The 10727-nt window shown below is 29.0% G+C and overlaps 5 protein-coding genes across 5 annotated transcripts; 2 read left to right on the top strand and 3 right to left on the bottom strand.

Annotated features, from left to right (window-relative positions):
• Positions 1 to 2126: 2126 nt before the first annotated feature.
• On the top strand, positions 2127 to 2387 carry Chro.20418 (hypothetical protein). Its single annotated transcript, XM_661224.1, has 1 exon — positions 2127 to 2387. One exon carries the CDS (start codon positions 2127 to 2129, stop codon positions 2385 to 2387), a length of 261 nt encoding a protein of 86 aa, XP_666316.1.
• A 902-nt stretch (positions 2388 to 3289) lies between these two features.
• On the bottom strand, positions 3290 to 7021 carry Chro.20419 (asparagine-rich protein). Its single annotated transcript, XM_661223.1, has 1 exon — positions 3290 to 7021. One exon carries the CDS (start codon positions 7019 to 7021, stop codon positions 3290 to 3292), a length of 3732 nt encoding a protein of 1243 aa, XP_666315.1.
• Positions 7022 to 8287: 1266 nt separating this feature from the next.
• On the top strand, positions 8288 to 9022 carry Chro.20420 (deoxyhypusine synthase). The annotated part of the gene is made up of 1 exon (XM_661222.1): positions 8288 to 9022. The coding sequence occupies one exon, from the start codon at positions 8288 to 8290 to the stop codon at positions 9020 to 9022; it is 735 nt and encodes a 244-aa protein (XP_666314.1).
• Positions 9023 to 9720: 698 nt separating this feature from the next.
• Positions 9721 to 10095, bottom strand: Chro.20421 (hypothetical protein). The annotated part of the gene is made up of 1 exon (XM_661221.1): positions 9721 to 10095. The coding sequence occupies one exon, from the start codon at positions 10093 to 10095 to the stop codon at positions 9721 to 9723; it is 375 nt and encodes a 124-aa protein (XP_666313.1).
• A 290-nt stretch (positions 10096 to 10385) lies between these two features.
• On the bottom strand, positions 10386 to 10661 carry Chro.20422 (hypothetical protein). The annotated part of the gene is made up of 1 exon (XM_661220.1): positions 10386 to 10661. One exon carries the CDS (start codon positions 10659 to 10661, stop codon positions 10386 to 10388), a length of 276 nt encoding a protein of 91 aa, XP_666312.1.
• Between the last annotated feature and the right edge of the window lie 66 nt (positions 10662 to 10727).

The raw sequence follows: 10727 nt of genomic DNA, 5'->3' as shown, positions 1-10727 counted from the left end.
TTTTAATTTAAATAAAGAGTTACTATAAAACTTTCCTTTAATAGTTTCATAATTTAGTATTTACTAATACTAAATTAAATTTGAAACTATTTCATTTTCTATTCTTTTTTTCCCTTTCTTTTTTTTTCTGTTGATAAAAATCTAAAATAATACTTTCGATTTAAAATCTGGCCATTCTATATATTTAACTATAAATTTATATATCATTTTTTTTCTTTTTTTAAATTAATATTTCCAGATTAATTTTTGTGTAACCGCCCCACACACAATTAGTCAAATATATAAATACAGAAAAAAAAAATGCATTGGCGCCAAGTTGTCATTATATTATTAATTCTTGTAATTAAAAAGAAAAAAAAATTGAGAAAATGTGGCGCCAATGCAATATTATTAGTTATATGGTCTTCCCACATTATTAAAGTAATATTAACAAATAAATATTATTAATAAGTAAAAAATTGGAGGAATTAACCGCATATTGTGTTAATGATGGGAAATTTTTAATATAGATAATAATTTAAAAACAATCACAATTTTCATTATCATAAACCAAAGAGGGAAGAAATAATATCTTTGAAAAAAAAATAATAATAAAAAGCCTCTTGGATTTTTGGTTTTTTTTTCTTTTCTTTCTCTTATAAATCAAACTAGAAGTCAAAAGAAAATAAACAAAATTCAAATAATTTACTTGCTTAAATATAAATTAAGTGGAAACCTATCAGATTAAATAATAATAATATTCCTCAATAAATTATTTAAAGTTATACTATTTCTCAATTATTTTTTAATTCTTTCTACATATTAAAGTTGTATATTTTTTTTCAATTAAATTATTATAATAATGGCACAAAATCAAGGACTTCATACTCTTTTATTAATTCAATATTCTAATAATATTAGTACAAGATCTTATATGGATTATGACTCTGTATCTCAAGCTGTTGATGGTAAGTTGAATTTCTTAATTTGTAAATAATTTAATTGATACTTAAAAAAAAAATTAATTTTTATTTTTCATATATTTTCAGGAGTTTGTCAAATTTATGAACAAAGCATAAAATGTGCATTTTCTAATTTAAAAGAAGTTACGTACAGTATTGAAGACTTAGTAAAATACATTAACTCACTTTATGATATATGCATGCTCACGTAAGTTAATAATACCTGAATTTTTGATTTTATGTATTATATATTACATTATTAATTTTTAGTCGGGATGGAACAAATCGTAGATATATTCCTCACGATCGCAAGTGGATTATTGACCAGATTTATTTAAAAATGAAAAGAAGAGCAGCTAACTAGAAATTTAGATAGGAAATCAGAATAATAAATATTAGTATTTTCAATATATTATATATATATTCTATATTTTGCACATACTGAGTATTTACAACCTTATAATAGTAATAGTAATAATAATAATTATTATTATTATTACTATTGGCCTATTAAAATTCGGATTAATTAAATAATAAAACTTTAAAAGCTTTATTTTTAATAATTTTTGTGCAATTTAAGAATTTATTTCTTAATATATCAAAACTTCATTATTCATGAAAAATAATATTATATTAATAACTAATATTAAAAAACAATTTACTCTTACCATTATGCCTAATATTTCTAAATATACCAAATTTTTTCCATATTTATTATTATCATCTTTGCATGCATTCATTATTGTTATTATTTGATAATTTTCATGTGGATAAATTTCATTAATTTCTATACCGGCATAATAGTAATTACGTAATACCGGAGTGATAGTAAATTAATTGCATGCATTAAAAAAAAATTTTTTTTTATTGCATGTGGATTTGAATTAAAAAAATCATAACAACATTAATAATAATAATAAATTATAAGTAATTGAAATGTCAAATTGATATAAAGCTGATTAAAGAGGGACAAGAAAAGACTGAAATTTATTAAACAAATTTCAATATATAAAAGAGAAAGATAAATTAGAGATAGAAAAGGAAAGAAGAGAGGAAAAAAACAAATTAAAGACTTGATTTTAGTAATAATACTATTATTGAAATAAAAAAAAAAAAACGTCTAATTTTTAAATAATAATATTTACATACAAAAATATATAATATTTATAATATAAATTTAATTTAATGAAAATGAAGGTAACACTTTTATTTGGATTACTTGGATTATTTAGTGCAGTGAAAGGTGAAATGCAACAAATTAGAAAATACAATTATGGCAAAGATTTATGTGAATTTGATATGAATAGTGTATTAAAAAGAATTCCATCATTAACAGATTTATCAACTGGAGATATTGTTCAAACACATTTATCTAATGAAGAATTTGAAATTTCAAGTAATGGTGTAAGTTTTTTCATTCTTTCTTTATTTAATAAAATTTTCTAATAATTTTTGTTTTTTATTGAATAAATTTTAGAAACAAATTAAATCCATTTCATTAGATGAAATAATAACTCCATTAGATACTACTCCAAGTACTGATCAATGTTTTACAATCACATATGGAAGTAATGGAGATATTGAAACTTTATGTTCAGATTCTATTGGTGCTAGAAATTATATAATGAAGAAAATTACAATGAGTGTAAGTTTTTATTAATTATTTAAAAAAAAAAAAAAAAAGAAATTATTAATTCATTTTCTTTATTGATCTTAGATTCTTTGTTTACATTTGGGGAAAATGAGAACTGAGATTTCTGGAATTTCTCCATTAGAACAGCAAGCAAGTATGGAATCACAAGGAAATATTCCTGAAGAAGGTACTATTACTGTTCGTTTGGAAGGTATTGATGAAATTCCTAATATTGAAGTTGTAACAAATGATGTCAAAAAATAATAAATTTTAATATATAATGTGTATATAAACAAGAATAAAAAGTAAAAAGGGCATAATAATTACATTAAGAAAAAATAAATACAATAATCATAAATTTTCTTAAATTTATATTTAAAATATAATAATTAATAGAAATCTTCTTTGTTAATATTAAGTCCCTGTATATTTATATACAAATTATCAATTTTTAAACAATATATTTCTTTGACTTCTCTTTCATTTTCTACAAATAAAGAAGAATTCATATTAATTTCACAAATTCAGTAAATATATTTAATATTCGTTATGTTAAACAAAAGCTACAGTAATAACTAGAGGGTTTAAATGAGGGGAAAATAACTGGAATAAATAATTAATATAAATCAGAAATATTGAAATGCATCATCTGAGGATGATTTTTTTTTCTTCTTTTGTACCAATATTATTAAATTAGTACTGTGATTAATACTACTTATTGCTTTTGCAAGCTCTTTTGTTTTGAAATGTAAAGCTCTTCCTGAGAAGTCATATAGTTATAATAAGCAGAATTCCCAACGAGGTTGGATCTTTCTCCAACAACTACAACTGAGCCATACTGTGCAGCAATTGCTGCTCCACCTAGAACATCCTCTACATCAATATCCTTCAGAATATCTGCCAGTGCTTTGGCTTTTTGTTTATGAACTTTTTTGACCCACTTATGCTTTCGAAGGTCAAAAACATCTTGGATTAAACAATTCAATCTTGTGGAAATAGATGTATTCTGTAATTCTCTTAGTCTTCCAAACCATTGATCCACAATCATCTGTGATTTCTCATTAGAATCCAAGTAATATCCTGTAGTCATAATCAATTGGCAAAGACATTCTACAGCATATTCATCAGGATTCTCTTGTATCATTACTAGATCAAATACTAGTTCATTCAAACTTCTCATTGGGAACATCTTTCTAATGAAGAGTTCTCCAATCAGTCGGATTATCCCTAAAACATGTAACTTTCGCTTCCTATACAATATTGCTAGCTCCTCCGAATCGTATTTCTCGCGCTCTTCATCTGTTGGAGTCATATTTCGAGGCATATTCTTAAATTCTTGTTCACATCTTGCCAACAGGGCTTTACTAAAAGCAATTGTTGATTTTCCATCTTTATTCACGAGTACTGGACTCCTCCATTTAAGTATCTGACATAAATCTGCATACATCTCTGAGAAATCAGGCTCTGTTATTGCTTTATCCAAAACTTGCTTCACTAATTCCTCTAGCTCATCCACATTCTTAATCTCATCAATACATACAGCAAGCTTCTCTGCTATTACTGTAAACTTTTCCACAGTTATTTTATTCAGTAGACTTTTCACAGCTCTCCTTACAGTTTCTAAGGAGTCGACAGTCTGGCCTCCATGTAAACTTCGTCTCCATGGTCCAACTACTCCACTGGTACTGCTGCTGCTACTACTACTACTACTACTACTACTACTAGTACTGTTGCTGTTACTATTACTATTGCTACTACTACTGCTGCTAGTAGGAGTCATATTATTACCATTGCCACTACCGCCAGTATTATTAGAACTTCCCTCATTATTCTCTGAAGCTGGAATTGACGATTCTAATTTCTCTCTTCCTTCGATATCTCTGTTTGTTTTTAGGTCGTTCTTCTCTGCAACAATAGAGCTTTCATTAATATTGATATTGATATTAAAATCAGCGGATTTGTTATTTCCATCCAAGTATTCAGATCCCTTGCAAGATAACTTATTACTCATGGAATTTGATCCAGTTGTCACTTTTGCAGAACCAGTATTCTCTGATTCATTTGAAGCTGTAGATAACTTCTTTCTAGAATCAACTGATTTCCCTTTCTCTAAACTCATTTCTATATTTGAGGGGTGCTGAGTAACTCCACTTTGGGCCTTATTTGATATGTTCTTGGATTCATTTTCATTTGGCGAAGCTGATGAAAATACATCTCCGTTATGTGTCTTCTGTTGATCCCCAGTTACATATTTAGGTCTTTCTTTGGGATGCCCGCCAACTTGGTGACCAGTGGACATTTGACCTCCATTAGTCCCTCCTGATTGGTTGTTGATATTCCTCAAATTCTTATTAAACCTCTTCTTGTTCTTCTTCTTTTTTAGATCTTCCGAAGTTGTACCACCTACTGCATTCTGCCCATACATATGACCTCCGCTACCCTCTGTTGAATGTTTTGGATGAACAAAATTCTGGTTTGGCCCGCCATTGCATGCGCTTGTATTCTTTCCCACATTCTTTGGTCCAGAATATCTACCATGGCGCCCATATGTGTGGTCCCCGCCATTTTGATTTTTCCATGAACCATTATTAGAGAAGTTGTGATTATGACTGTATTGGTTGTGACTATTTGAAGGAATATTTGATCTCAAATTATGATCTGTATTGGCTTTTTGAGTACTAGGGTAGTCATCTTTAGTCACATCCTTATGTTCTGCAATAAAATCAGAATTATTGCTCTGTTGTGAATGGGATGGTTTCTGTGATTGAGCCTGAGGCTGTTGTTGACTTATGGGCTGGTTCTTTTGTCTTTGCTCAACATTAGTTGTAAGATTATGTTCAGATTCGGAGCCTATTACTGCTGTTGTTGTTGTTGCTCCAGACCCTGGCTTCCCATTTGAAAAATTCTTGTGTGAAATTGTTCTTGATTCCTTGAGAGATGCGTCATTATTGTCTTTTTGGTGACCTCCATGTGGTCCTCCTTTACCAATACTGTCTTTGTGCTGATGGTAGTTTGAGTGCTCTCGAGCGCCATGTTGCCTGCCATACCCATAGTAGTGAGAATCCCCTCCTCTTCTATTTGGAGTTGCATGGAAATCCTTTCTAGAGGTACTAATGCCATTGTTGTTTTGAGAAGAATAGTGTTTTCCTCCTTCATCTTTTGTTGTGGTAGTAGGAGGCGTAACATTAGTAATATTGGAAGTATTTGTTGTTGATGATATTACAGTAGTATTTGCGGGTTTAGATGAGGTGGATGTCGCTTCTACTTCTGAGCTAATGCTAGTGGTATTTTCAACAGCAGTATTATTGGAAGGGCCATTTTGGAAGTGTTGCTGAGATTTGTTGTGTTGGTTAAGTTTAGATTGAGAGTTGTGCAAAGTCCCTCCTGCACCTCCACCCGAGTTAGATGGGGGAGGTTGTTTTCTATTCAGATCATAACCGCCTCCGGAAGAACCTCCATGATTATGTTGTCTATTTCCTGAGTATCCGTATCCTCTTCCTCTTCTATCTTGGTTGTATCTACCTTCGTGGTGGCTGTTATGGCTCGATGATGAGTATGTCTGGTGCTTTTGTTGGAAGTTAGATGGTATCTGTCTCTGACTAACTTGTTTGGGATGTTGGGTAGTATTTTGGCCTTGGTGTTGTTGCTGGTGATGTTGCTGTTGATGATGTTGCTGCTGGTGTTGTTGCTGGTGTTGTTGTTGCTGATGATGTTGCTGTTGATGATGTTGCTGTTGATGATGTTGCTGTTGATGATTTTGCTGTTGATGATTTTGCTGTTGATGATTTTGCTGTTGATGATTTTGCTGTTGATGATTTTGCTGTTGATGATTTTGTTGTTGATGATTTTGTTGTTGATGATGCTGCTGTTGATGATGCTGTTGATGATGCTGTTGCTGACGCTGTTGTTGATGATTCTGTTGTTGATGATGGTTTGGTTGTATCTTTTCGGGTTTATTATTCTTTGCATGGCTGGGTTTAGAATTGTCATCATTTCCTGTAATATAAGTGCTATTATTATTAGTAACATTAGAGTGTTGGCCCTTATCAGAGTTATCTCTATGAGTACTATAATATTGGTCCTTAACACCTCCATTGTTAATAGAGAAGTTTTTGTTAGAACTACCAACATTGTTGACATGCTTATTGCTATTTAGACGTGATTCGTTGTTACTCATGTGTTCTTTATTTCCATTGTGATTGCTTACAATCTCATGAGAACTTTCACTCACGTCCTTAGAATTCCTACTTATATTGCCATTCACGTGATTATCATGCAAACCTCCGCCAGTATTTGCATTTGTGGATACATATCTGTTGTGTATTTTATCCTTTTCTTTGCCTATACTGCTCTTTTGAGCTCCATTCGTTGGTGACCTTTGAAAGGGACGCCTGAACTTTCGCTTCTTATCATTAGTATGACGCTCCTGTTGTTTCTCTGCCACCATATATCAATAAAAATCTGGGACAAATTAATTTAAAAGGAATCAACACCCTTGTCAAATACGGGCATACAACACATACATTATTTATTAATTGCGTATGTTTACACCTTTTACCGTGGGGGGAGGGATTTATAAATCTTTTAAAATTCCTAATGGGGGGCAGTCATAGGTACCTGTAATAATCAGATTAGACTTTACTTATTAATTCCAATTATTATTATATACGTAAAATTTCAATTTTTATTACTTATTTAATATATACGTATTTAATATATTTTTCTAATTATATATTTATTAATTTATTACTATTTATTGATAAATTGAGCAAAGTTCCCGCCCAAAGTAATATATTACGTGTATTTAAAAATATAATTAAATTAATAGTCAATATAAATTAAAAAAAAAATTAATCAATAATATACAAGAACTCCCCTCAATTTTGTAGTGGTACTTTCCGCCAAATTTTGCGTGATCACAAGTCTACATATGAATGACATAGTACAATTACTAATTATATATTACCTTATTTTAATAAGAACTTAAGTACTACGATGAATTAATTTTATAAGAATTTTGTGTTATTCAAAATTCTTTCTTCTTTCTTTCTCTCGATTTAAGTGGTATTTACTCCCATAGATTTTTCAATAAATCAATATTTTCCGAGTTTTTGCTGTATGATCTCTAAGAGTTATCAATAACAATTCAGCTATTCTATTTTTTAACTTTTTTTTTTTTTTAACATTCATTTTTACAAATGAATTTTAATACCAATTAAAAATGCCCGCCAAAGTTTTTGTCAATATTAACAATCAGATAACGATAAAATACTAAAATTGAAGTACATTACATGATAGTGGGAATTTTTGGCTGCAGTTGCAATGATTAGCTTCAACGATTTTATATTTTTAGAATTGTTTATGTATATTTATGTAACTCTAGTATTCAGTAACCTATATTAAAAGATTCTTTACAATATGTATCTTTGCTATAGCTAATGTATGTAATATATATATATATATATATATATATATATATATATATATACATCTAGTTAAATTCTTTTGAACTAACTCAATTTAAACCTTTTTTGTATGAAAAAATAGTTCATTTTAATTTCAATTATATTCATTGAAATATTTAAAACTAGACAGATAAGTGTTAGACGTAAATTTTGACGAAATTAGGTCAAACAGAGAAGTTTGACGAGAAAACTTAGATTATCAGAAAAGAAAAGAAAATAAGAAGAATAGTCAAATAATTAGTATTGAAATGCATTCTTCAAGGAATTCTGGAGATATTCCAGATATGGCTAAAAATAGCGTGCTATTACATAGCGAACCAATTGATGATAATAGTAGGAAAGTGTTGGGTCCGTCTAAAAATAAATTTACAGATATTACAATCAAAGAATACTGTAAGGATATTAAAAAGATGGGATTCCAAGCTACAAATATTGGAAGAGCAATTGATGAGATTAATAAAATGTTAAGTTGGCGTTTATCAGATGAAAATATTGAACCAGATGAAATAGAACCATATAATGATTTAGAATACAGAAAGAATGTGAAATGTACAATTTGGTTAAGTTTTACATCAAATATGATTTCATCAGGACTTCGTGAGATATTTGTGTATTTAGCAAAGAATAAGTTGATTGATGTAATTGTGACATCAGCTGGTGGCATTGAGGAAGATTTTATTAAGGTTTTAGGGAGTACATTTCTTGGTGAATTTAATCTTAAAGGTAGTGAACTTAGAAATAAAGGTTGGAATCGAATTGGAAATCTACTAGTTCCAAATCAAAATTATGTAGATTTTGAGGAATGGATCCAGCCTCTATTTGATGAAATGCTTGAAATGCAAAATAAAGATTCCATAAACTGGACACCTTCGAAAATGATCCATTTTTTGGGTGAAAAATTAATCATGATGAATCTCTCTATTATTGGTGCTACAAAAATAATATACCAGTTTTCTGTCCAGGAATTACTGATGGATCATTAGGTGATAACTTATTTTTCCACTCATATAGGAACCCAGTAAGTTGATTTTGTTCATTTAAAGCTCAATTATATATAAATATTTATTTTATTGCTATTTAGGGGCTTAAAGTTGATGTTGTTGAAGATATTAGAAGAATTAATGATATTGCTCTTAATATTAAAAAGAGTGGAATCATAATTCTTGGAGGAGGAATTCCTAAACACCACACTTGTAATGCAAATTTAATGAGAAATGGGGCTGACTATGCTGTTTACATATCAAGTGCAACTGAATTTGATGGTTCTGATTCTGGAGCTTCTCCCGATGAAGCTGTCAGCTGGGGAAAAATCAAAGCTGAAAGTACACCTGTAAAGGTTTTCGGGGATGCAACGATTATTTTCCCGCTCATTTTTTATTCTACTTTTCTTGATACATAGATTTTTATATACTTATAAATTAAATTAATTTTTTTTTTTTTTTAAGTTATTTGGGCTTAAATGCTCTAAATACGTCTATTGTACATTTTCCAAATTCATCAATAAATCTATAAATAATTAATTTATATATTTATGTATGTATAAATATATATTGATATAAAAATGAGTGTTATGAAATTTTAACAAAATTGTGATATGCAAAAATAAGTGGCCTAATTTGCATGTAATTCATTACACAAATAGGCGGGAAATTCTAAATATTTGCATATATGTTATTATAACTTACCTGTATCTAATAAACTTAATTTTAGTATTTTTATCCCCAGGTTGTGTCCATCTTGTTTCAATAACTTTACCAGGTAGATTTTCACTTTCACGAGTCATACAAATTGCAGTAACAAGTTGATTATTGGTTTTTTCATGTTTAAATTCAATAAACTCAACTCTATTTCTCCATATTCCCACCTCAGGGTTCTTTTCTATAAAAATTTCTCCTGACAAATCCCAGTTCAGAATTTGTGTAGGCCCAAAAAATGGCTCTATCTTAATAAGAAGTAATTTTTCATTAGATATTTCAACTTTTAAGGTGTAGCTGCCTTTATTAATTACTTTTCTTTTTAACATTCCAACACCAATTTTCTGTAAGAACTGCTCCATATTATCAGACTCTTCACTAATAATTTGCCAGCTTCCAACTAAATCCTGAACACATTCTATTTTATTTGATTTTTTTTTTTTTTAAGTGTTATAAAAAATTGGATTTTTCATTTTTAACTTACTTTGATTCTTTTCATTTCTTTTCTTCAAGTCATCTAACTTTTCTATTACATTTTGATTACTTTTTTTGTAATTTATAAAATTTTCTTTAAATCCTACATTACTCAGTAATTTGGGAAGTTCCTCTTTAACTAAGACTAAATTAATAATATAATATTCAATAATTTTCTCTAATAAGCTTGAAGAATAAGAATTAGATGTATAAAAAACTTACAATTTGGATTTCCTTCAATAGGTACATACAAATTATAATCATCATTCTCCAATAACTGGGAATAACAAAACATAATTTCATCATATAGTGTACTAGTACCATCCAAACTAATTTGGCCATCTCCAGGAGATTCAACTGATGTAATACTTATCTCAAAATGTTCTCCAAAGTCATAGGTCCTAAACTCGCTATAATCCTCCTTCTGTCTCAAAAATGTAAAACAATCACACATGTATCTCTATTAATAAATTTATTCCAGAATAATTAGTGGTATAGACTTATTTTAAAGTATTTGTTG

Source organism: Cryptosporidium hominis, assembly GCF_000006425.1.
Source record: "Cryptosporidium hominis TU502 chromosome 2 CHRO012124, whole genome shotgun sequence".
Classification (NCBI taxonomy): domain Eukaryota; phylum Apicomplexa; class Conoidasida; order Eucoccidiorida; family Cryptosporidiidae; genus Cryptosporidium; species Cryptosporidium hominis.
The sequence above is the reverse complement of the archived record's forward strand: the minus strand, read 5'-3'. Positions and strand labels throughout refer to the sequence as shown.